The 25,684-nt window shown below is 45.0% G+C and overlaps 1 protein-coding gene across 2 annotated transcripts in view; it reads left to right on the forward strand.

Annotated features, from left to right (window-relative positions):
* The window catches only part of itgav (integrin, alpha V), a 39,736-nt gene that overhangs the window by 10,568 nt on the left and 3,484 nt on the right, over nt 1–25,684 (forward strand). For both annotated transcript variants that reach the window (XM_013131133.4, XM_013131134.4), the window contains exons 7-27: nt 1,434–1,556; nt 2,528–2,572; nt 2,900–2,943; nt 3,196–3,252; nt 6,845–6,897; nt 8,273–8,478; nt 8,742–8,933; nt 9,122–9,167; nt 9,953–10,057; nt 10,633–10,688; nt 12,995–13,149; nt 15,082–15,213; nt 15,445–15,512; nt 15,841–15,988; nt 18,079–18,171; nt 18,389–18,468; nt 19,974–20,054; nt 22,422–22,527; nt 22,989–23,144; nt 23,934–24,053; nt 24,452–24,565. In XM_013131133.4, coding sequence (XP_012986587.1) covers nt 1,434–1,556; nt 2,528–2,572; nt 2,900–2,943; nt 3,196–3,252; nt 6,845–6,897; nt 8,273–8,478; nt 8,742–8,933; nt 9,122–9,167; nt 9,953–10,057; nt 10,633–10,688; nt 12,995–13,149; nt 15,082–15,213; nt 15,445–15,512; nt 15,841–15,988; nt 18,079–18,171; nt 18,389–18,468; nt 19,974–20,054; nt 22,422–22,527; nt 22,989–23,144; nt 23,934–24,053; nt 24,452–24,565 — 2,180 coding nt within the window. The remainder of the gene's footprint in view (nt 1–1,433; nt 1,557–2,527; nt 2,573–2,899; nt 2,944–3,195; nt 3,253–6,844; nt 6,898–8,272; nt 8,479–8,741; nt 8,934–9,121; nt 9,168–9,952; nt 10,058–10,632; nt 10,689–12,994; nt 13,150–15,081; nt 15,214–15,444; nt 15,513–15,840; nt 15,989–18,078; nt 18,172–18,388; nt 18,469–19,973; nt 20,055–22,421; nt 22,528–22,988; nt 23,145–23,933; nt 24,054–24,451; nt 24,566–25,684) is intronic.

The raw sequence follows: 25,684 nt of genomic DNA on the forward strand, positions 1-25,684 counted from the left end.
TTTAATTACAAAGTTTAATGTAAATGTCAGTCTATTACATATTATTATCCATGTGTACAACATAACAAGCCATAACTCCCCTTTTTGGACTGGTAACATGAATGTATGTGGAAAACAGCTTTCATCAGAACAGCTTCTGAAATTTCAGAAAATACTTTTTTTCTGTTGTTGTGGTCAAACAGAGTCTTGCTGTTGCATATAAGACAGTTTCACCCTACAGTGACTTAACACATACTATATCTACATTACCGTTCAAAGGTTTTGGGTCACATTTTTTTAAAGAAAAGCACATTTTAGTCCATTAAAATTAAATCAAATTGATCACAAAGACGTTGTTAATTTTGGAAATGACTATTGTAATTGGAAAAAGCTTATTTTCAATAGAATTTCTGCATAGGCTTACAGAGGCCTATTATCAGCAATCATCAGTCCTGCGTTCCAATGACACGCTGTGTTTGCTAATCCAGGTATATCATTTTCAAAGGCTAACTGATCATTAGAAAACACTTTTGCAATTATATTAGCACAGCTGAAAACCGTTGTGCCAATTAAAGAATCAATAAAACTGGCCTTAGTCTAGTTCAGCATCTTCAGAATCAGCAACTGTGGGTTTGATTATAGGCTCAAAATGTCCAGAAACATGATCGATCACTTTCTTATGAAACTTGTTTTATTCCATTTGAGACATTCCCACAAAACTGAAGATCTCGTACAATGATGTGTACTACTCCCTTCACAGAACAGTGCAAACTGTCTCTAACCAGAATAGAAAGAGGAGTGGGAGGCCCCGGTGCACAACTGAGCAAGAGGACAAATACGTTGGAGTGTCAAGTATGAGAATCAGACTCACAGGTCCTCAACTGGCAGCTTCATTAAATAGTACCTGCAAAACACCAGTCTCAACATCAACAGTGAATAGGCGACTAACCCTAAACCTTGTAGAATCTGAGCATTAACAATTACAATATGAATGTACGTTTCATTGGAAGTGAATGTGCCTAGATAATGAGAACAACAGAAACCTCTCTGTTTAGATTATCTCTCAGTAGGTAGCGCTCTAATGACAGGAATGTTTACGATGGCCATATGGCATGGGGGTTGACTTCTAAAAAGTTAGAAACGCCCTTAATGTATAGGCTAGCTGGTAACCAACATTACAGGGAGAAGAGATTGACTGAGATGAGATTGAGGTTGTGTAAGGAAGACCAGGTCCGTAACCTCATGAACAAGACTTTCTAATGCTGCAATAAATAATATACTTTCTCTCTCCCTTGACAAACGGGTATGCTAATTATTACAACCACTATACGAAACGGCCGATTTCTAACAACCTCATGCCAATAAAGACGCACTCTCCCTGATTTTTTTCGAATGTTGATTCTTTCACACACATCAAAGTGGACAACGTCTAATGTAATCTGTTTTTTCCACAGGTCAACTGATATCTGATGATATCTTGGAGATCATAAACCGCGTAAACAATGACTTCATCACTCCCTACAATAACCAGCTGACAACCAGGTCGGCAGCCGCTCTGTACGATGACAGCTACTTAGGTAAGTCCACCGTGGTCTAAATGGTACCTCAGAAAACTGCTTTTTAATTAGGGTCCATAGGCTCTTGTGAAAAGTAGTGCACTTTGGAGTGAGTATGGTGTCATTGGGATCCCTGCATAGTTTAACTATGTGTTTGTAAGCGTTGGTTTGCATGTTGTGAAGTTGTGCTCCAACCTATGGTTTGGCTCTGAAGACTCATAGTTGTAGTTTAAGGTTTTAAGTCGATCTGAGGGTTTGTGGTTGATGAGGATTTAGTTATGTTCACCCATGCTGAAAACATGCGTAGTCAGGTCTGCTGTAGAATGCACTTCCTCTTAAAGTTCCTCCAGACTGCTGGCACCATGTTGAATCTTCTGAGTTTTGCTGTTCCCCCAGTCACATTGGAATGTGTCAAAAGATATGGAAAAAAATATTCAATTTGCAAATGTAGTTGTTTGTGTTTTGTTTATTCGGCGTGATTTGCCAATTAGTGGAGAGTTTAATAGTAGATATTAAATATTAGGAAATTAAATATTAAGAAATTAAATATGTAAGCTGAATAGAAGCTGTAGAATCCACATCTGCTATCTGTACTAGTGCAGTGATGTATATTTCAGTGCTACAGTTATGAAAAATGGAAGATCTCTGCATCTGAAATAATTTACTGGGACTTAAACTCAATTGGGACAGTCTTTCAGTGGTGCAACAGCTGACACTAATATAGTGGATTATGAGGTGAGGCTTGCCCTGGTGTGTGTGACTGTCATTCCAGAATCATATGCCACTATATGACCCCAGCTACAACTCCCACCGAGTGAGTTAATCCTACTGGCACGATGGTTAGGGTGTTTTCCTTTCAGGCTAGAGACCCGGTTAAGCTTCCCTGCCTTTTTCTATAGCACTGAAAGGCTAAAGTTCCTCGGCTTGGCTGCTGTTTCCCTGAAAAACGTACAGTTAATTTCATTTGAATGGCCATCTTGTTTTCCTTGCAGGATACTCTGTGACTGTTGGTGATTTCAACAATGATGGATCTGATGGTGAGACTTATGATCGTTTCACATTTACCTACATCTGTAGTACCTACAGTTATATAGCTTTTCATGGCATACATGACTTTTAAACTGCTTATGTTCTATTTCCAGAGTGGTCTTCTCCATGCTATATTGTCTGGAACATTAATGTGCTGTGGAGTGTCTTAGCTTTTAGAGCTATAGAAATAGATCATTTAGAAATACAAACCTCTGTCGGCCCTTGTGGTCAATACCGCTCAATGGTGATGTCGTTCAAACCTTTCAAAGATTGGCTCAACGGGGAACTCATTCTGACATTAAAGGGTTTTCTGTTACTCATGTCCTGTTTTACAGATTACATTACTGGGGTACCCAGGGGAGAGAAAGCTCTTGGCTATGTAAGTATAACTTTAACTTATAGATTAACACATTGTGGAAGTATGGTTTCAGCTTTTCTTTAAAAAAAATAACAGGCTAGTCTCGACAATGAGTTTGTACATAATGTGTAGTCTGTGACTGTTTTTGCTGTGGCTAAAGCACACAAATACACCCACACTGATTCACTAGGAAAACAATGATTAGGCAGTGTTCTGTAAGCATGCCTTGGTGAGAATAGAACACTGATTCCATTATCTTCCCGTACTATGTAGGTGAACATCTTTAACGGGAAGAACATGCAGTCAGTGCTGAACCTCACCGGAACTCAGGTATGTGTGCCCAAAGCCAGTGAATTTACACTAGTCTGGTCCCAGATTCGTTGGTCGGTGTGACAGTGACCACAGGCGTTTTCCAGATAGCACAGATGGATCTGAAACCTAGCTAGATTGAGGAAGTGTCAAACGCATCTTTGTTTGCCTCACGGCCAAAATACTCTGGACACAATCACATTACTTTGTTTCTGTGTATTTTGGGCACTGAATGCCAACCCAGTTATTGAAAACTGGTAACCCAAACAACCAACGCAATATTTCTATATTAATTTATCTAATGACCAAAATTAGGCAACACCCAATGTCCCCCTTTACGTGACTTTGTCATTACTCTCGATTGGTTGTTTGCAATGGCTACAACCATTAATTCCTGCTGTATTTTGTTGTGAAAGAATGTCTTGCTGCGGTATTGTGCTGTGAAAGAATGTCTTGCTTCTCTTTCATGCACAACATTTGTGGGTGTTTTTAGCGTTAGCGTCTTTTTTCAGTTCCTGCCACTCCATCTCAGCTGGGTGTTTGTCCTGACCTTGGCTGGGCCATTCCAACACAGAGTTTCGTTTGGGCCATTCTGACCACATGCCTGTCACTGTGCTTGACCTTTGACGTGATATGTGATCAGCTGTGCTGAATGCAGTTGCTGGTTTGATATCTAGTCAGTTGAGGATAAGATGCATGTATGTCACCATTCAATAGGGATTCCGCCAATATTATTAAAATACCATACCATCTTCTTCCGCTTATCCGGGGCCGGGTCGCGGGGGCAGCAGTCTAAGCAGGGATGCCCAGACTTCCCTCTCCCCAGACACTTCCTCTAGCTCTTCCGGGGGGACACCGAGGCGTTCCCAGGCCAGCCGGGAGACATAGTCCCTCCAGCGAGTCCTAGGTCTTCCCCGGGGTCTCCTCCCGGTGGGACGGGACCGGAACACCTTCCCAGGAAGGCGTTCCGGAGGCATCCGAAAAAGATGCCCAAGCCATATTATTAAAAAAAAACATCAAAATAATAATTAGCTGAATAGACACCGGTATGTCAAATACATCACACTAATTCAATTACATTGATAACCTAAGCATTACGAAACCTCCATAAAATCAAATGAGCATCACGTGTCAAACTAGCAATTAATTTGTATCCTGAGTAAGTTTGACCCGCATTGACCCATGTGCAAGAACTTTATGTTCTTAGGAGTCTAGCATGTGCTTGCTTGCACATATTAGACCAACCTGCCCACCGTAACCAAACAGTTTAATGTATTGCTTACTTGGGCCTCAACCCAATTCTGAACCTTTTATGGCTAATTGGTATTTTGATCGATCACATTTGATCTTTTCAGATCAGATCTTTCAAAGAGCTAATCTGACTGCTGAAAGGAAATGGGTGTGCCAGTGTGAATGCAGTTCTACCCTGTGTTGTCAATGGAGTCCTCCTGGTATTTGTTTATGAGCCTTAGGGGAGCGTAATGAGTACGTGGACATCTGCTAGTCATCAACAAAACTGACCACCGATCGGTCCAAACACAGGAGAAAACATCACACTGTCAATATAAATTCAAAGTCACCTTGTGGAGCTGGTGCATAACGTCTTGACATCTTTAGGGCAAGATATATATATATTTATTTATTATTATTATATACCCCTTCAATTGATGTGGTTTTCAGTGGACATGTCTCTTATTTTCGGCACTTCGCTGCGGTACTGTAGGAAAAATTTGGTTTTTGTGAAGTTTACAGAAACATCTGTTCTGTCCTTGAATCTTGAATACAGATCAAGAGAGAAATCTGAGTTGAGTCACTTTAGCTTTTATAAGGCCGGTTCATTACTGACCTACGTTATAGCCATTACTCATAGCAGAGAACTATGGTCAAGACTCTATGTTCGAGTCTTACAGATCTAGAGATGTTAGTTCTTGTAGAGACCCACAGTGATGAATCTCTGTTTGAGTCATACAGCGATACAGCTGTTCGAACCACAGTTTGACTTTAGTATGTTCAGCAATGTCATGTAGTTATAGCAGAGAGCCACAGTTGTGGTATGTTGTTTTTTAGTATAGGCGAGTTTGTATGATCTCCTAGACCAGAGGGGAGCTGTGTTTGGGTGTGTGTGCAGGTATGTGTGTGTGTATGTGTTTGGGTGTGTGTGCAGGTATGTGTGGGTGTATGTGTTTGGCTGTGTATGGGTGTGTGTGCAGGTATGTGTGGGTGTATGTGTTTGGCTGTGTTTGGGTGTGTGTGCAGGTATGTGTGGGTGTATGTGTTTGGCTGTGTTTGGGTGTGTGTGCAGGTATGTGTGGGTGTATGTGTTTGGCTGTGTTTGGGTGTGTGTGCAGGTATGTGTGGGTGTATGTGTTTGGCTGTGTTTGGGTGTGTGTGCAGGTATGTGTGGGTGTATGTGTTTGGGTGTGTATGGGTGTGTGTGCAGGTATGTGTGGGTGTATGTGTTTGGCTGTGTTTGGGTGTGTGTGCAGGTATGTGTGGGATTGTGTGTTTGGCTGTGTATGGGTGTGTGTGCAGGTATGTGTGGGTGTATGTGTTTGGCTGTGTATGGGTGTGTGTGCAGGTATGTGTGGGTGTATGTGTTTGGCTGTGTTTGGGTGTGTGTGCAGGTATGTGTGGGTGTATGTGTTTGGCTGTGTATGGGTGTGTGTGCAGGTATGTGTGGGTGTATGTGTTTGGCTGTGTTTGGGTGTGTGTGCAGGTATGTGTGGGTGTATGTGTTTGGCTGTGTATGGGTGTGTGTGCAGGTATGTGTGGGTGTATGTGTTTGGCTGTGTTTGGGTGTGTGTGCAGGTATGTGTGGGTGTATGTGTTTGGCTGTGTATGGGTGTGTGTGCAGGTATGTGTGGGTGTATGTGTTTGGGTGTGTATGGGTGTGTGTGCAGGTATGTGTGGGTGTATGTGTTTGGGTGTGTTTGGGTGTGTGTGCAGGTATGTGTGGGTGTATGTGTTTGGGTGTGTATGGGTGTGTGTGCAGGTATGTGTGGGTGTATGTGTTTGGCTGTGTTTGGGTGTGTGTGCAGGTATGTGTGGGTGTATGTGTTTGGGTGTCTGCACTGACTCTAAATGAGTGGGATTACAGGAATGTTGACGTGGTTATTGGTAGTGTGTGAGATTTAGTTCCTGCCTTTATCGAATCGGAGGGGTTGGCTTGAAGTGCGGGGAGTGTGAATTCTTATGAATCAGGTGCTTACAAACCTGAGTGCTGAACGGCGTGGTATATGAAGCCATTTACCACTGTTCGTCAGAACACTTAATGTTCAAATTTTATTGGTAAGTGGTTTCTAATGGCAATAAGGAACTGCCAATATACCACGGCTTAATGCGGTGTCTGGGCACTCAGGAATGCATCGTGTCCTAGCTCTTAGTTGAGGTCTATTTGCCATACAACGTGCCTTACACGCATTGATATCAATCCTGGATAATGCTAAAGGATTTACAAATAAACTACATCTGACCCCCCCAGGGTCTCCGCGACGACCCAGATCTGACCCCCCGCAGGGTCTCCGCGACAACCCAGGTCTGACCCAGGTCCCCCCTCCCCCACCAGGCCCCAGTCTCTGACTGTGTCTCCTTGTTTCTCTGCCTCTCGTTTCAGATGGCTGCCTACTTCGGTCATTCCGTAGCAGCGACTGACATCAATAAAGACGGGTAATGAAGTGTACACTGCCTGTCATGTCCTTTCACTCTCAACCCTAAATGGAATCCTTTCACCTATATTGAGCCCCACTTTCTTCCAGGATGACCGGGTTCCTCAAGGGCTCTGGTAATGAGACGTACACTCTGTGGGGAATAGGGAACCCTTTTTGGTGTGGGCTCCATCTCAGGGTGAAATAACCACTCTGCAGTCAATCCAGGGGTTATATCCATTTGAACAATATGTAGCGAAAATGTTTTTTTGTGACGGCAGATGAAAACAAGTTTCTTGTTGGACGGGCTCAGGTGGTCCACGTTCCACCCGTTTAGTGGTTAATGGAGGGAAGCCTGCTGCTGTAGAATATTAGTTCCTGTTAAGTGGAGGGGCTGGCTTTTACAACCTGTTGAGATCTGCTCAGGGCAGTAGATGTCCTCATCCTCTAGCAGTGCTAATTAATCTCCAGATGAGGATTCAGTCGTCATGGTCACAGCCTGGTTAGGATGCAGCGTGCAGGTTTCTGTACTGTCCCGAGTCCAGAGTGCTTTCAGACGGAACAGAAACTCATGACTGATTTATGAAGGTTATGTCATGCCATCCACTCTTCCATTACAGTTCCTATATCACCTTGACACTACAGAGTATTCTGTGTCAATCTGTGTTTGCCCCCGGCTGCAAATCTGCCTCCAGAACGAGGTTTGGGATGAAAAATGCTAACCTGCAGAAAAACCTCAATGAATATAAATACATCTTAAGTCGTCGATCATAAAAGGGCCACTTTCCCAGGCAAAGGTTGGGTCTTTTTCTGGACTCAGATGAAGAACCTGATGCCTGGTTCTAGTTCTGGTTCTGGTTCTAATTCTGGTGCTAGTTGTGGTGCTAGTTCTAGTGCTAGTGCTAGTTCTGGAGTTAGTCCTGGTTCTGGTATAAGTCATGGTGCTAGTTCTAATTCTGGTGCTAGTTCTAGTGCTAGTTTTAGTCCTGGTTCTAGTTCTGTTGCTAGTTCTAATTCTGGTGCTAGTTCTGGTTTTAGTCCTTGTTGTAGTTCTGGTGCTAGTTTTGGTGCTAGTTTTAATTCTAGTTCTGGTGCTAGTTCTGGAGCTAGTTTTAATTCTGGTTCTGGTGTTAGTCCTGGTTCTAGTTTTGGTGCTAGTTCTAGTCCTGGTTCTAGTTCTAATTCTGGTGCTAGTCCTGGTTTTAGTTCTGGTGCTTGTTCTGGAGATAATTCTGGTGCTGGTTCTGGTGCTAGTTCTGGTTCTAGTCATGGTTGTAGTTTTGGTTCTAGTTCTGGTGCTAGTCCTAAGAGTCCAGAAAACCAGTCCAACCGGGTCCTCTGTTGAGCCTGAAGTAACTTGACAGTTTACCAGTGATTCCTCTGCCCCCCCCGGCCAGGCTGATTGACCTGTTCGTGGGAGCTCCTCTGTTCATGGACCTTGGAGGCGCTCAGAAACAGAGGGAGGTGGGCCAGGTGTCCGTGTTCCTGGGGGATGGAGGGTTCTCCTTCCAGCCTCCGCTGACACTGAATGGGACTGAGATCTACTCCCGCTTCGGCAGCTCCATCGCCGCCCTCGGAGACTTGGACATGGACGGATTCAACGGTACGGATGTCCGCGGGGCCCGTGGGTCTTTCCGGAAACTTCCACCGAACCCTCTCTCAGAGGTTTTCAAGTCAGCCGTTCTGGTGGATTCCCTACATTATTAGGGAATAAGCAAGGCGTTCAACTGGGAGTGCTCCAACCTGGATACATTGGGGCTGCTTAAATCCGGGATCTTTCCGTGCCGGTCATGCGGTTCAGGGAAATAACCGGACTATGACGACGGGTTGTGGATAATCTGGCCTTCTGTAATGTCTCTTTTCCAGACGTGGCCATCGCTGCCCCCTATGGTGGGCCGAAACACCAGGGCCTGGTGTACATTCACAACGGGAGGGCGACGGGGCCCAGCCTGACGCCATCTCAGGTCCTTGAGGGGAGGTGGGCCTCCAGCAACATGCCCCCCAGCTTTGGATACTCCCTGCACGGAGCCACCGACATAGACCACAATGGATACCCAGGTAGTTTGACGAACAGGGTCTAGTAAGTGGAGGAGGTGCTGTTTTCTCTGGGTTGCTGCTGGCAGCTAAATGCTTACAGGTTGGCTCTTATGAGAAAATGAAAGGAAAATAGATTTCACTGTGGTTTGTTACAGGATTTGTTTCTTGTTAACCCCAACCCCCCATCTCTCTCCCCCTCTTTCTCACAGACCTAATAGTTGGGGTGTTTGGTGTAGACAAAGCCGTTCTCTACAGGTACGTTCAGCAGTGTGTTCTGCCTGGCGTTTGATGTTCCACATGCATTCAATGTACTGCACTTTTATTATCCTCCTGGCTGAAAGACTCTGTGTGTTTCTGATTAATCTGAAGTATCCCACATGGTTTATATGCAATTAGTGAGATATTTGGCCTTAATAGCAGCAGCTCATTTAAAAGTCAACGTTGAGTCTGACAGTTTTTGTATACAAGCACTTACATTATAGTAATCTGCAGCTTTTTGTATGATTCGTTCTTTTTGAACTCTTCTTTTTACTGACTTAAAGTGTCATGACCGCTCTTCCTTGGAGCAAGCTCTACAGCAGGATGAATGGCTCCAGCAGGCTCTGGCTCAGCCGACACAACTTGAGGACTTGTTGTGTTTGGGGCTGCTGCCAGGAGCCATGTCCAGTCTGGTCGTGGCCACACAGACCTCGTTTTCTGAGTTGTCGAAAAACAGCCATGTTTATATGCCAAGCAATCACGATGGCAGGTTGGGTGGCTGGATCCCCCGGTGTCGCCACCAGTTAACCAGAATGATAATAGACAAACAAGGTCACCCAGTGAACAACTGATATTATCTAGTTCAGGTTGTTGGTTTATTGTTTATTGCTTGTGTAGTTTCAGTTTCAGCATTTATCTGAGCCACACTGATTTCCTGATTCCTTTGTTTGGACTTTGACACAGTGTCAGCTTAGTCTCCCCACCACTGATGTTTACCTGAGGTCACCCCACGCCTACTGTCGGTCTTTTTGTGGTCTGACCTCTGACCTCTTGACCCTCAGGGCACGGCCGGTCATCAGCGTGAACGCCACCCTGGACATCAGCCCTCAGATTCTCAACCCAGAAGATAAGAGCTGCAAACTACCTGACAGCACCCCGGTGTCCTGGTTAGTAACCGACCTCTCTGACGAAGTGTGGACGCCTGCGCGTGGTGCCGTGCCTGCGCGTGGTGCCGTGCCTGCGCGTGGTGCCGTGCCTGCGCGTGGTGCCGTGCCTGCGCGTGGTGCCGTGCCTGCGCGTGGTGCCGTGCCCTATTTATCATGCATTAGAAGAACACTCCGGAATCTTTACACAGAATCATTCTGGATCCTTGATCATTCGATCTGTGCTCAGGGATCCTTCCTGTATGTGTTCCCTTCCTGTATGTGTTCCCTTCCTGTATGTGTACCCTTCCTGTATGTGTACCCTTCCTGTATGTGTACCCTTCCTGTATGTGTACCCTTCCTGTATGTGTACCCTTCCTGTATGTGTACCCTTCCTGTATGTGTACCCTTCCTGTATGTGTACCCTTCCTGTATGTGTTCCCTTCCTGTATGTGTACCCTTCCTGTATGTGTACCCTTCCTGTATGTGATGTTCCTGTCAAGAGACTGATTCTGGTATCTGATGGGGAGCTACTGTTTGGTGTGGTTGTCTCAACAGACTTGAATCAGATGTTCATATTTGCTCTTGCCTCTTTTCAGTTTCAAAGTCAAGTACTGTCTCAAGGCCCGTGGGAAGGGCGCACCAGCCTCGTTGAGTGAGTATCTTAAGTTCCTCGTCTATGTTGCGTTTATCAGGGCTCTGCCGACAACACGCTCCACCCTGAGACCAAGGGTTCCCTCGTAGCCTTCGGCTCTCCCCTCTTGACCAGCTGTTCTACCAGAGAAGTCCTGTTGAATTAAATACAAACAAAACTTCTATCTGTCATTTCCTCTACTCTCCTGACCCGGGATGTGTCCTAAATGGCATCCTGTCACCTACACCGGGCACTAACCCAGACCCCAGACCTATACGCCCTATTCACTTTGAAGGGAGCACTAGGGTGCCGTTTGGGACACGCCCATCACACACAACCCGGCCACGTGCCTCTGAGCCTCCCGTCCCGCTGAGCGTGTTACCACGGCTGTTAACTGCACAGCTCCAGGCTATCAGTGTGGCTTCCCGGTGGGATGGGCTCCTGCCGTGTGGCGGCGGGTGCTTTTTAAAGGTCTCCGTCCGGCTTCCTTTCGGCTCGCTGGCACCCGGCTCTGTCTGTCTCCGTGCTTTAATGGCTCCCAGACCTGGGACGCATTCGTTCGGGCTAGGCTGTAGAAAACGTTTCCCAGTCGAAAGGAGAGCAGTAGTTTTCCCGATTGGACCGGTTGGGGAAGGCTGTTCCTCTTTTTCTTTCTGTTTTGTTCCTAATGAGTGGGACTGTGTGCTGCCTCAGAGACCACAGACAACGCACCCGATTCATTATCCCCACAGGGCCTTTTAACTCCTCCGCTCAAGTCCTCCAACTCCACTTTAATGGGAAGTATTGCAGGAAACCTGAGACCTGTTTTTCTAATGGCTACAGTTGGGCCTAACTGTTGGGGATTGGTAACTGGGTTTCTATCTAGGAAGAGGAGAGTTTTCTGCTTGGTGACTACCCCCCCACCAGAAATTATCACCAGGGCCTTTTGTGAAATGCTGACTTGATTCTTTTGTGTAAGATCTTGTTGGGGGGAACAGCTAAGCAGTCAAACCATTTAGTTGTCCCTTGACGGCTGAGACATTTTCACCTTTTATAAAAGGCTTTGGAAGCAATGAGGATTATTTTTATATTTAATATCACTTTTGTTAAACAACAATACTTTTTACCAGGTATGACTAAGAACAAATTCAATAACCTGGGAGCAATTTGGAGGTAACTGCCTTGCTCGGGGACCGAAGGAAGGATTTTGTTCACTGCCATGACAAATTTTTTGGTCTGAGTCAATAACTGAAACATTGGTTGATGCGGCACATTGGCCCCGCCCAGCTGACGAAGGCACTGATAGCACGTAGCTTTGGATAACCTTTTGCCGAATGACCAAAACGTAATCGTAACCAGTGGAAAGACTATAGACTGTACTCTGATGTACATAGGTGGATGTGTTGCACTGGACGATGTCTACATTGTCAGTTCTGGACGATGTCTACATTGTCAGTTCTGGACGATGTCTACGTTGTCAGTTCTGGACGATGTCTACGTTGTCAGTTCTGGACGATGTCTACGTTGTCAGTTCTGGACGATGTCTACGTTGTCAGTTCTGGACGATGTCTACGTTGTCAGTTCTGGACGATGTCTACGTTGTCAGTTCTGGACGATGTCTACGTTGTCAGTTCTGGACGATGTCTACGTTGTCAGTTCTGGACGATGTCTACGTTGTCAGTTCTGGACGATGTCTACGTTGTCAGTTCTGGACGATGTCTACATTGTCAGTTCTGGACGATTCATGTTAGGAAGCAGGCCGTGTTCCCTGAAAGAGTTGCTGATATTGTGCTCGTGTCGTTGTTGTAATACCGGCCCAATCCATTAGCTCATGTCAGGCAGCGTGACAATTCCACCCGCGTTGACTAATTAGCAGTGGCCCTTTGGCTCATAGTCTCAAAGTAAGACTGCGTCAGTCCTGTCTGTAAGTTTGAAGGTTGAGCACCGCGGAGATGCTGATTGGTTTCTTTTTGTTCTCCGTTAGGTTTCGCTGAAGCAGCAGCTGCTTAACTGACAAACAACAACCCACTGCAGAAAACTGACATAGAAATGGAAAATATTTGCGTGAATAGAATGTTAAAATACTAATTTGATGAACAATATACAATGCAATTGATAAAACTTAAGAACAACATACTGCGTGTAGATAAACACACACACACTATCTTCTTAGTCTCTTTTGTGCCATTGTAGTGCTTTTATCTGGGTTTGTAAAAGGTTACCTAACTCTAAGCCATTTTGCTATTGGCTTGAGGAATTGACGTTAGCTAGTGCCACTGTCAGGGCTCTGTTCATCACAGAATTCGTTTCACAGCCTCAGCTCTAAATTATGTTTCTGGCTTTCTCAGAGTTCCAGGTGGACCTGGTTCTGGACAGACTCCGACCCAAAGGGCCGAACAAGAGGGTGCTGTTCCTCCACAGCAAGACATTCCAGTACTCTAAGAACATGACCGTCAGCAATGGTCTAGGACCCACTTGTGAGGAGCAGGAGGCTTATCTCATAGTGAGTGGCTATTTTACATCCTTACCTCATAGTGAGGGTATATTTTACATTCTTACCTCGTAGTGAGTGGCTATTTTACATCCTTACCTCATAGTGAGGGTATATTTTACATTCTTACCTCGTAGTGAGTGGCTCTTTTACATCCTTACCTCATAGTGAGGGGCTATTTTACATCCTTACCTCATAGTGAGGGGCTATTTTACATCCTTACCTCATAGTGAGGGGCTATTTTACATCCTTACCTCATAGTGAGGGGCTATTTTACATCCTTACCTCATAGTGAGTGGCTATTTTACATCCTTACCTCATAGTGAGTGGCTATTTTACATCCTTACCTCATAGTGAGGGGCTATTTTACGTCCTTCCCTCATAGTGAGGGGCTATTTTACATCCTTCCCTCATAGTGAGGGGCTATTTTAAATTTTTAACTCATAGTGAGGTACTGTTTTTTTTTAATCCTTACTTGATAGTGAGTGGCTATTTTGAAACCTTACCTCATAGTGAGGGGGTATTTTAAATTCTTACCTTATAGTGAGGTACTGTTTTTTTTTTTTATCCTTACTTGATAGTGATTGGCTATTTTAAATTCTTACTTCATAGTGAGTGGCTATTTTAAAATAATACCTCATAGTGAGTGGCTATTTTAAATGTTACCTAGTGAGGTGCTGTTTTTTTGTTCTCACCTCTTAGTGAGGGGCTATTTTACATTCTTACCTTATTGTGAGGTACTGTTTTTTCTAATCCTTACATGATAGTGAGAGGCTATTTTTAATTCTTACCTCATAGTGAGTGTTTTCCAGTAGTGTCAGATACTTGCTGTTTGTATCATAGATATCATTCAGAGAAAACAGAACTTTGCATAATTATAAAAATGAATGTAAAGTATGTCTTGGGGCCTGGGCCCTTCTACATAAACAAAATATTTTTTCAGACCTTATTTTCTGCCAACTGCAACCTTGACCCTGTTTTCTGGCTCCAGAAATGTTCTCTTCTATTTTTATCTCTGACAGACAAACACCCTTCAAGTGATTCTGAGTTAAAGAAAATAAACTAATCCTTGATTCTTCCCAGAACTCTCTGGGGCAATGCTACACAAACTGACTCAGTATTAGATTGACAGCCCTGCAAAAATAAAAGCTAAATCATACTACTTTTTTGGCTCTGTTAAAGACTACTGGTGATCCATTCAGGAAAAACAGGTCATGATCTGAAGTGTGGGAATGCTTCTCCTTCCCTGTCTTAACAAGTGGTTTCATACAAAGATCCAATTCTGATTACGAAGCCCTCTTGCAGAAACCTTACAGTGTTGACAGGGCTTGTGGACCCAGGCTTATGGGTCACTAATATCCTCTTTTGTCTCTGCTGATAAGGGGAGGATTTTGTTTAGTCATTCTTGGCCGTCCATTTGGAACATCAACAAAACAGCCTAAATTATAAGAATTGATACGTTAATGAAAAGACAGTGCCCAAACAACTTCCTCAAAAGGATTTGTTTTTCATTAGCGCAGTACGTAGGATTGTTTTCTTTGTTTGATTGTTTGGTTTTATTGTTATTTATTTAATCTATTTGGTAAACATGTTAGTACTTCTATTTGTATCTTACCTTAGAAAGGAGGAAATGACCTTGGTCTCTCTCTTTTATTTATAATTTTTTTAACATGGTGGGACAGTTTCCCTGAAACTAATTAATGAACAAATGACTACAGATTGTCCATGGATATCATCTGTGGTTCAGGACAACACGTCCTCTGTGTCCAGGAAGATGGCCCTCAAAGCAGAACAGCTTTAGTGGCCTTCTCACTCCTTCGTTTACAGATTTACTTTCACTGTTGGCAGCTTCAACTGCTTTTTATGTCTCTGTTTACTGAGCCCAGCAGCAGGGACTGACCTGACGTGTCGTCGTGCTTCCTCTAAACCATTTCCAATCTCCAGGAAGAGTTCCGTGACAAAATCACTCCCATTGTGGTGCTGATGGAGTACAAACCGGACTACCAGCAGGCCGCCGACAAGACGGGACTACTGCCCATTCTGGACCTGTCAGTCCCCACAAACATCTCCAAACAGGTACCCGGACCTCCTTAAAGGGCCAGAGCGTTCCCAGTGGTGCCCTGCGACGTGTAGTGTGTGCTCTGCTTGTGTTGGGGCCTGGTCGTGAGTGGGGCTCCGTGGAGGCCGCAGGGCGATGCGTGGGCTTCCTGCCGAGATCAGGCCTTGAACAACATATGTTGAGTGGGAGGGGAGGTGTTGTGTTCGTTCTGGTAAACAAACCGTTGCCTTGGCGATGATGTTTTTCAGGCTCACATCCTTCTGGACTGCGGAGAGGACAACATCTGCAAACCCGACCTGAGGCTGTCCGTGGTGAGGTGAGTGGGCTGTGCCGTTAGTTGGGGGGGGAGATACCTCCTCCGGTATTTGACAGATTCACACGATGTGGCCGTACTGAGCCCGGCTCGGCTGTGTTGACTCGGTTCTGGGTACTGGTTATGCCCAAATGTTGATGGAACCATACTTAAGAGAACAGAGTTATAGCAAATATCTGAGCCAGCTCAGGCTGACCAAATGGGTGTGAATCCAACACAAGTGAGACTGTCTTGCAAGTGTTTTCCATTATGTTTTTGGGAACATGTAACCACAACGAAAGCTTCCTGACCAAGTTTTGCTCTTTTCCATTGGTGTCCCTTGTGGCCCCAGTGACCAGAAGGAGATGTACATCGGAGATGACAACACGCTGACCATGGGGGTAACGGTGGAGAATTTGGGAGAGGCGGCATATGAGGCAGAGCTACGTGTCTTCTTGCCCCCACAGGCTGACTTCAGCGAAGTGGTCAGCAACAGTGAGGTACACCACTTCCTTAAACAAAGCACTATAGCACCAAACTAGTCTCTGGTATTAGTTCAACCACTTCCTTAAACAAAGCACTATAGCACCAAACTAGTCTCTAGTATTAGTTCAACCACGTCCTTAAACATATAGCACCAACTAGTCTCTGGTATTAGTTCAACCACTTCCTTAAACATATAGCACCAAACTAGTCTCTGGTTTTAGGTCAACCACTTCCTTCAACATATAGCACCAAACTAGTCTCTGGTTTTAGGTCAACCACTTCCTTAAACATATAGCACCAACTAGTCTCTGGTATTAGGTCAAACACTTCCTTAAACATAGCACTATAGCACCAAACTAGTCTCTGGTATTAGTTCAACCACTTCCTTAAACATATAGCACCAAACTAGTCTCTGGTTTTAGGTCAACCACTTCCTTAAACATATAGCACCAAACTAGTCTCTGGTTTTAGGTCAACCACTTCCTTAAACATATAGCACCAAACTAGTCTCTGGTATTAGGTCAACCACTTCCTTAAACATATAGCACCAACTAGTCTCTGGTGTTAGGTCAACCACTTCCTTAAACATATAGCACCAACTAGTCTCTGGTATTAGGTCAACCACTTCCTTAAACATATAGCACCAAACTAGTCTCTGGTATTAGTTCAACCACTTCCTTAAACATATAGCACCAAACTAGTCTCTGGTATTAGTTCAACCACTTCCTTAAACATATAGCACCAAACTAGTCTCTGGTGTTAGGTCAACCACTTCCTTAAACATATAGCACCAACTAGTCTCTGGTATTAGTTCAACCACTTCCTTAAACATATAGCACCAAACTAGTCTCTGGTATTAGGTCAACCACTTCCTTAAACATATAGCACCAAACTAGTCTCTGGTATTAGTTCAACCACTTCCTTAAACATAGCACTATAGCACCAAACTAGTCTCTGGTATTAGGTCAACCACTTCCTTAAACATATAGCACCAAACTAGTCTCTGGTATTAGTTCAACCACTTCCTTAAACATAGCACTATAGCACCAAACTAGTCTCTGGTATTAGGTCAACCACTTCCTTAAACATATAGCACCAAACTAGTCTCTGGTGTTAGGTCAACCACTTCCTTAAACATATAGCACCAAACTAGTCTCTGGTGTTAGGTCAACCACTTTCTTAAACATAGCACTATAGCACCAAATTAGTCTCTGGTGTTAGGTGAACTTAATATCAACACAATAGAAAGTTTGTTGCTGTTTTGTAAAGCGTCTATAATAGTCCACAATGTGTACACACAATAGTGTTCCGGAGCTATGGACCATCGACGCCAACCGTCCAATCACATCTGTGTCTGGACTAAGATTTGGGTTTAATGGATCCAGGACATTTACATCTCAGTGTCTGATCTGTGATTTAGGTTTATTGTATACTGGACCATCACATTTATGTCTGGATTTAGATTTCAGCTTAGTTGACACTGGGCTATAATATCTGTCTGGAAGATTTCAATTTGCTGCTTGATTCATTGTCTGTGATAAGTCCTGTTATCCAGCGCATGAATAGCACATGATCACAGTCAGGGCTTCTCCGAACTTTTGTGAACTCAGAGCCCAAATCCAATGAGATACAAATGTCTTGCAGGGGGTTCATAACGAATGTTCCCTCCTAACTCATTTGTTGAAACTCTGCACATTTTCTCTGAAAATTCTTTGCAGCTTTACTGCCTAAATTTCATTAAACGCTTGGCTACCAATATATCTATTAACCTCCCAGGCCCCTTGACTAGGGCTAAGAACATAAAATGGTTGAGAGTTTATTTTTACTTCCTCCCTACTTGTTCTACAAATTCCTTAAAAATTAGTTTAATCTGTTCACCAGGCTTGTGGTGTAAACTGTCTCTGTTGTGTGTTAAAAACTCCTCCGCTACATAAAAAGGCACTGAAATGTTTAACGGCTCCTCTGATGGTTGAAGTGAATCGTCTATAATAACACACAAAAGGATTCCACTTTTTTTTTGAGATGATGATGATGGCACATCGATGATTTCAGAAGTGTTGCATTAGTGCCGGTTCTAAACAGGCTGTTGTGTGCTCCGTTCCAGACCACCTCTAAGCTGTCCTGTGCCCCTGAGAGAGAGAACCAGACCACGGTGGTGGTGTGTTACCTAGGCAACCCCATGAAAGGAGGAACCAAGGTGGGGGAACGTACATGCTGACACCGATCCCACTGACTTGAAAAGGGATCCCTGTTCTGTAAATAATATTTCTACAATGGTGACAGACCCCTAGGCATTTGAACCCCAGCTGTGTTGTCTGTAATTTCCTGGTTGCTGTAAACGTGCCCAGAAAAATAATGGAGTGTGACTTCCGGACGCTATGCCGATGATGTCTGTGGTGTCAATCTGTCTCCAGGTCCTGGCTGGCCTGCGCTTCAGCGTTCACAAGCTGTCGGAGCAGGACACGCAGGTCAGGTTTGACCTGCAGATACAGAGGTAATCATGGGTTTCGGGAGAGGCGTTTTCTCTAACCCGTTAATGTAGGATGTTTCCTGGATGCCACTTCTGTCAAGCCCTGCGCCAAACACGCCCTGTTTGTTGTGAGTCACGGTAGGTCTGTAGTGTGTCTCAAATGGCTCCCCATTCCCCGTTAAGTACACTTCTTTTGAGCAGTAACTGAGGACCATACGATCCCATTGGGGACACTTGTTTTTTCTGTTCTCCCTGTGTGTTTTGACCAACGTTTAAATTACAGAGGGACAGTAGCTCATGACTGCATTCCCAATGGCACTCTGGTCCCCAAAACCTCCGCATCCACCCTACACCCTATTCCCTACACCCTATTCCCTACACCTTATTCCCTACGCTCTTCACTCTATTCCCTACGCTCTATTCCCTACACCCTATTCCCTACACCCTATTCCCTACAGTCTTCACTCTATTCCCTACACCCTATTCCCTACACCCTATTCCCTACACCCTATTCCCTACACTCTTCACTTTATTCCCTACACCCTATTCCCTACGCTCTTCACTCTATTCCCTACACTCTATTCCCTACACTCTATTCCCTACACCCTATTCCCTGCACCCTATTCCCTACACCCTATTCCCTACACTCTTCACTCTATTCCCTACACCCTATTCCCTACACTCTTCACCCTATTCCCTATACCCTATTCCCTACACCCTATTCCCTACACTCTTCACTCTATTCCCTACGCCCTATTCCCTATGCCCTATTCCCTACACCCTATTCCCTACACTCTTCACTCTATTCCCTACACCCTATTCCCTACGCCCTATTCCCTACGCCCTATTCCCTACACCCTATTCCCTACACTCTTCACTCTATTCCCTACACCCTATTCCCTACACCCTATTCCCTACACCCTATTCCCTACACTCTTCACCCTATTCCCTACGCCCTATTCCCTACACCCTATTCCCTACACTCTTCACTCTATTCCCTACACCCTATTCCCTACACTCTTCACTCTATTCCCTACACCCTATTCCCTACACTCTTCACTCTATTCCCTACACCCTATTCCCTACGCTCTTCACTCTATTCCCTAAACCCTATTCTCTACACCCTACAGCCTATTTCTCCACACCCTACACCATAATTCCTACATTGTACTTTGCACCAGATTCCCATTTTCTCATTATGAAAGAAACCATTCTTCTCATGATCTATTGTTTTCTATGCCGTCCTCTGAGGCCCACTCTAGCTCGTCTTTACTCACTTATCCTGTCGACCAAACTGATTGTTGGGTTGTTTGACTGAGTTTGAAGCCCATGTGTCTTGTGGTGGACATGTCTGAAGGAGGTTCTGAGGCTTTGGCCCAGGTTCAAATGAATCACCATGTAAAGCAGTGGCGCCCCCCCATGGAGCTTTGTGTTATAGCGTCAACGGTTCCTGTGCACAGTCACCCTCTGACATTCAATGGCATGTTTCTACCATCTAATTGTTTTCTAATAATAATATTTTCTTTTAGTTCCAACCAGTTCAACAACACCAGCAGCCTTGTCTCCAGCATCACAAAGCTGGCTGTTCTGGCCAAGGTGGATATCAGAGGGTATGTTCATGTCTTCTCTCACTTATTTATATAAATACACTGCTCATACAGGGAAAAACGTAATAATCACAGTATAACACACGGCCAATTACATTTCAGAGATATCAGTCTGTCCAGTTTGGAAGCATAAGCGACTGTGACTCAATGTCACCTGTTTTGGTGCAAATGAAAGGTCACTGGAGAGGCAGCAGCAAGACAACCTTATCCTTCCTGACTCAGTCTTTTCTAGTTTCGTGTTTTGTTAGTGTCCTTGTCACTACTGGTAGCATGAGGAGGTACCTGCAGCTCATTCAGGTTGCACAGGCAGTCCAGCTCATCCAGGGTGGCACATCCATACATGCCGTAGCAAGAAGGTTTGTTGTGTCTCCCCGTACAGTCTAAAGAGCATGGATACCAGGAGACAGGCCGTTACACGAGGTGAGCTGGACATGGCCGTAGAAGGGCATCAACCCAGCAGCAGGACTGGTATCTGCTCCTTTGTGCGAGGAGGAACAGGAGGAGCACTGTCAGAGTCCTACAAAATGACCTTCAGAAAACTACTGGTGTGCATGTTTCTGAGCAAAAAACAGACTCCATGAAGGTGGCATTAGGGCCTGAAGTCTTCTAGTGGCACCTGTGCTCAAAGCCCAGCACCGCGTAGCTCGATTGGCATTTGCCAGAGAAGACCAGAATTAGCAGGTCCGCCACTGGTGCCCTGTTCTCTTCACAGATGAGACAGGTTCACACCGAGCACATGTGACAGACGTGAATCAGTCTGGAGATGCTGTGGTGAACGTTGTGCTGCCTGCAACATCATCCAGCATGACTGGTTTGGTGGGTCAGTGATGGGGAGGCATATACTTGGAGGGTCACACAGACCTCCACATGCTAGCCAAAGGTACCCTGACTGTTGTTAGGTACTGGGATGAAATCCTCAGACCCATCGTCAGACCTTACGCTGGTGCAGTGGGCCCTGGGATCCTCCTGGTGTTGGACAATTCCCGGCCTCATGTGGCCAGAGTGTGTAGGCAGTTCCTGGATGACGGAAGGCATTGATACCATTGATTGGCCCTCACGTTCCCCAGAGTCCAATTGAGAACGTCCAGGACGTTATGTATGGGTGCATCCGATGCATTTTGCCCAGGTGTTGACAATTGATAGTCTGACTAGCAATTAGTCTCTACAATGGATGACAGCAAATTTGTCTTACCTTGGAAAACTCATATTATATGTTTTTCAATGTACCATCTCTGAGCAATACTGATCAAAACATAAAATGCATAAATGGATTAACGACACAGTGGAATTGCCTTCAGATATTAATTACCGAAGACCATATCCACAATGGGATTCTGATTTAATGACTTAGTTTGGAGTGTTTTCAAGCTTTTCATAACACGCATAAATGCATTTTGAAATGTAATTCTTGGTCAAGGACCAACTGGTGACTCAGCAGAATGTGATAACAAATTCTCTCTGTGTAGCAAAATAGACATAAATGTCTTGGGATGTCGACTATAAGCACCAGAAGAGTGAAAAAAACGTCAAATTATGTGAACACATGCTCTTCATGGTGCATTCAATCCCAAACACTGCATTCCCTGACAGACATCAGGAACAGGGTTGCCTACCTCCATTCTAACATCTTAAAGACTTTCCTTGTTTTCTTCCCCATTTCTTAAAGTCCAAACATGGACGTCCCCAGAATGTTACCTGAACAACAATGCTGAACATTTATTTAGCTTTTTAAATGTCAAGTACTGAGTTCATTTAGGCTATACTTTATTTGATAAGCTGTGGATCTGCTCAGATCCTTTGGTTAAGTAACAGCTTAGCCTAGCAGTTAATAAGTAGTGAAACGTCTGCCGGCTCCTCTCCCAGGTGGGATCTGCTGTTGGTTGAGTGCCTATGGGCAGAGCGTTAAGCCTGTTTGCTTCTGTAAACATCTAGACCGAGGAATGGATAAGACAGAAATATTAACTCACGACGTGTGTGTGTGTGTCCTTGATAGTGTTTGCCAAGCAAAGACTGTTTGTTTATTTGGATCCCGTTGGCTTGGTTTTCACATGAAGCTTGTCCTCAATTGGGGGTGCTAAAAGGCTGGGTTTACACTAGAAGCTTATCTCAGGTGTTTTCCCGCTAATTGGTCTTATGACTAATCTGATCAGCTATTCTGTCAATACCTGGGCAACAGGTGAGGCTTGGCTTGCCTGTGTTCATGGAAATGAAACCTTTCAGCTCATAACTGGCCCAAGCCAACAGCATCCTTAGTAAATAAAAAAAAATAATACAAAATAAACAAGCCAATTGTTTCCGCTAGCTGAAAAACTCTGAAAAATACCAAACCTGAAAAATTTAAATGTGTGTTTGACTGTCCCTATACTGCAGGGTTTCCACACCAGACCAGGTCTTCTTGCCCATTGCAAACTGGCAGATGAAGGAATCCCCAGTGGTAGGGGACGACATCGGCCCAGCGATCCGACACATCTACGAGGTCAGCTGCACTCCACTTGGACAGACGTGTGTGTGGCTGCTTCCTGGTTGGAGTCATATCACCTACGTGGTGGATTCCCTATCACCAGGATAGTCAAAGATAGAGCACCCTTATAGGGAAAAGGGTGCCACTTTGGACGGCCTTAAACCCACCTTTCAGTCCATACAAGATTCACATTTTTTTTTTGACCAGCCGAGTTTGGTTGCAAACTCAGCAAAGTGAGGGCTTGCATATTCAACCACTTAGAAACAACTGCACTATTTCTGAATAGAACAGTCAAATCAGGTGACGGGCGGAGAAAAAAAAAATCAGAATTGTCCTCACTTAAACATCTTGCCAATTTGATGTAAAATGTAGCGTCATTTTAAACATTTCTGAACAGACTTTCTAATCGTTATTCCACATTTAAAGGCATATTTGTATGACATCAGCATTTGAAATCAGTCTGGTCTTTTTCCCAGCTTCGTAACCATGGTCCAAGTACCTTCAGCAAGGCCTTGCTGGACATTGAGTGGCCCTACCAGTTCAACAATGGATCTCTACTCTACATAACTAAACTAGAGGTGGACGGGATGAACTGCACCACTGAAATGGAGATTAACCCCCTCAACGTCTCGGTATGTCACACCCATTCATCTCATTTAACACAAACACTGGTTCGCTTTCAACCGATCACGGGCGAATTCCTCTCCAGAGGAGCTGCCCATGCGAAACTAATGTTAAACCATGTTGCCACCGGAAAGTGTTCAGCCTTCTCTTAGTTTTCAGACATTGTGAATGAAGCCAACAGATTAACCACAGATTGTTCCATTGCGGCTCTGGCGCTGTGAGGTCCGCTAGGCAAAAAGGTCCTGTGTTTTGTAAATATATATAGAATATGATTGCATTTTTGCTTTTGAACAGCTGAATGAGTGTAGATTCCGTCTGGGTTACTATTCGTTTGCTGCATACCAAAGTGATGGCAACTCAGCTCTTACAACACAGCTTGTAACAATGCTCGCTAACCATGCTAGCTAGCATGTTGGTGTGTTCTGTTTTGAGTAGCCCCGTGGACTGCCCTGGTTGTTCAGTAGTGTTGACTGCTGCAGTAAGATGCCTTCATTGGATAGTGAACTGTGCTGCTTGTCTGCTGCTTGGATCACGCTATGGGTCCCTCTGGACTGGCTCTCCGTCCGTCGGAGGCTCGAAACGCCCAAGACCTTCCACGCGGGCTGAACGTTGTCATAGCGTTGCTATACATTTTCTGTTACGTTGCATCATATTTTATTTGAATGTTTTTATCCTTTTGACATCCTTTTGGAAATAAATAGCTTCATTAACTGAATACGTTATAAGTGTTTTTAGTATTATTATCTGTATGTTACTGTTGTTTCTCCATCAACAGTACAGCACACTCTCTGTTTTAGATCTCTCTGTCTTCGGAGAAGAACACTACAGGGAATGGTGAAGTGGACAACACTGCAGGAAGGGGCAGGAACCGCAGAGACCTGAAGAAGAAGGAGATAGAGGGAGACCTGGAAACCCTGGTTAGTCTTTACACACCCAGGCTGGTTGGGGGGTACCGGTCACGACCTCATCTGGTTTGGAGGAAATAGAGTGCCGTGGTACAGATAGAAACCATTTACAACCCATGTGACGTGTTTGACACTGTGCTAGTCATTCTGTTATGAGGCCGTCCTCCCCAATTAAGATGTCTCCAGCCCGCTTCGCACTTCACACTCCAGTGTACACTAGTTACTTAGCAACCATACACACGGGGAAGAGTGATGATGATGGGGCCGGTGTGACATGTCTGACGTGCGTTTTAAAGGAGCTAAGCTAACGCGAGACGTGGTTGTTCTACCTCCCACTGTTGGATTCACCAAATGAGGGCGTCGGCTGCGATGTGACCGGTGTGTATGTGTGTGTTTGTGTCCGACCTCAGGACTGCTCCAAGGCCCAGTGTATGAAGATCCGCTGCCTGGTGGGTCGTGTGGAGAGAGGTCAAAGTGCCATCCTCTACATCCATTCCAGACTGGGAGTGGCCACCTTCCTCAAGGTCAGACAACACGCCCGGTTTAGTTCATTGGGGTGGCGGTCTAGGGTGGGTCCAGTGGTACGAGTCGATGTCCCGGAAGACGTCCTGCTGCAGTGCGGGTTCAAATGACACCCACTGTCTCCATAATCTACACATCACCACGCCCCGCTGTCTCCATAATCTGCACATCACCACGCCCCACTGTCTCCATAATCTAAACATCACCACGCCCCGCTGTCTCCATAATCTAAACATCACCACGCCCCACTGTCTCCATAATCTAAACATCACCACGCCCCGCTGTCTCCATAATCTGCACATCACCACGCCCCGCTGTCTCCATAATCTAAACATCACCACGCCCCGCTGTCTCCATAATCTGCACATCACCACGCCCCGCTGTCTCCATAATCTACACATCACCACGCCCCGCTGTCTCCATAATCTACACATCACCACGCCCCGCTGTCTCCATAATCTAAACATCACCACGCCCCCCGCTGTCTCCATAATCTAAACATCACCACGCCCCCCGCTGTCTCCATAATCTACACATCACCACGCCCCCCGCTGTCACCATAATCTACACATCACCACGCCCCCTGCTGTCTCCATAATCTAAACATCACCACGCCCCCCGCTGTCTCCATAATCTACACATCACCACGCCCCCCGCTGTCTCCATAATCTAAACATCACCACGCCCCCCGCTGTCTCCATAATCTACACATCACCACGCCCCCTGCTGTCACCATAATCTACACATCACCACGCCCCACAGTGATGTGATGTTACAGTCATTGTGATGTTGGAGATCCGTTATGATAGACTGTTAGCCATCTCTTCAGCTGTCAGATTCCACTGCTTGGCACTCCTGTTGGTTGGCCAATGACACAAAGGACGATGTGCAGAACCCTGAACTCCGTGGAATCTGGAATAATGGGGCCAGTGTTGTTCTGCTAATTCTATTGAATACCTAACAAGACATTTGTTATTGGCTGCTGCTTCTTCCTTGGCCAGGCCTCCCTTGCAAAATAAACTCTGGGCTTTTCCTGGTTGAATAAATGTCGATAGATAAATAATACATATGAAGTGGTTGGCAAGATGGCACAAAACACTGAGCCCCAGGCTAGCTTTGTT

This window comes from Esox lucius, chromosome 20 (genome assembly GCF_011004845.1).
Source record: "Esox lucius isolate fEsoLuc1 chromosome 20, fEsoLuc1.pri, whole genome shotgun sequence".
Lineage (NCBI taxonomy): Eukaryota > Metazoa > Chordata > Actinopteri > Esociformes > Esocidae > Esox > Esox lucius.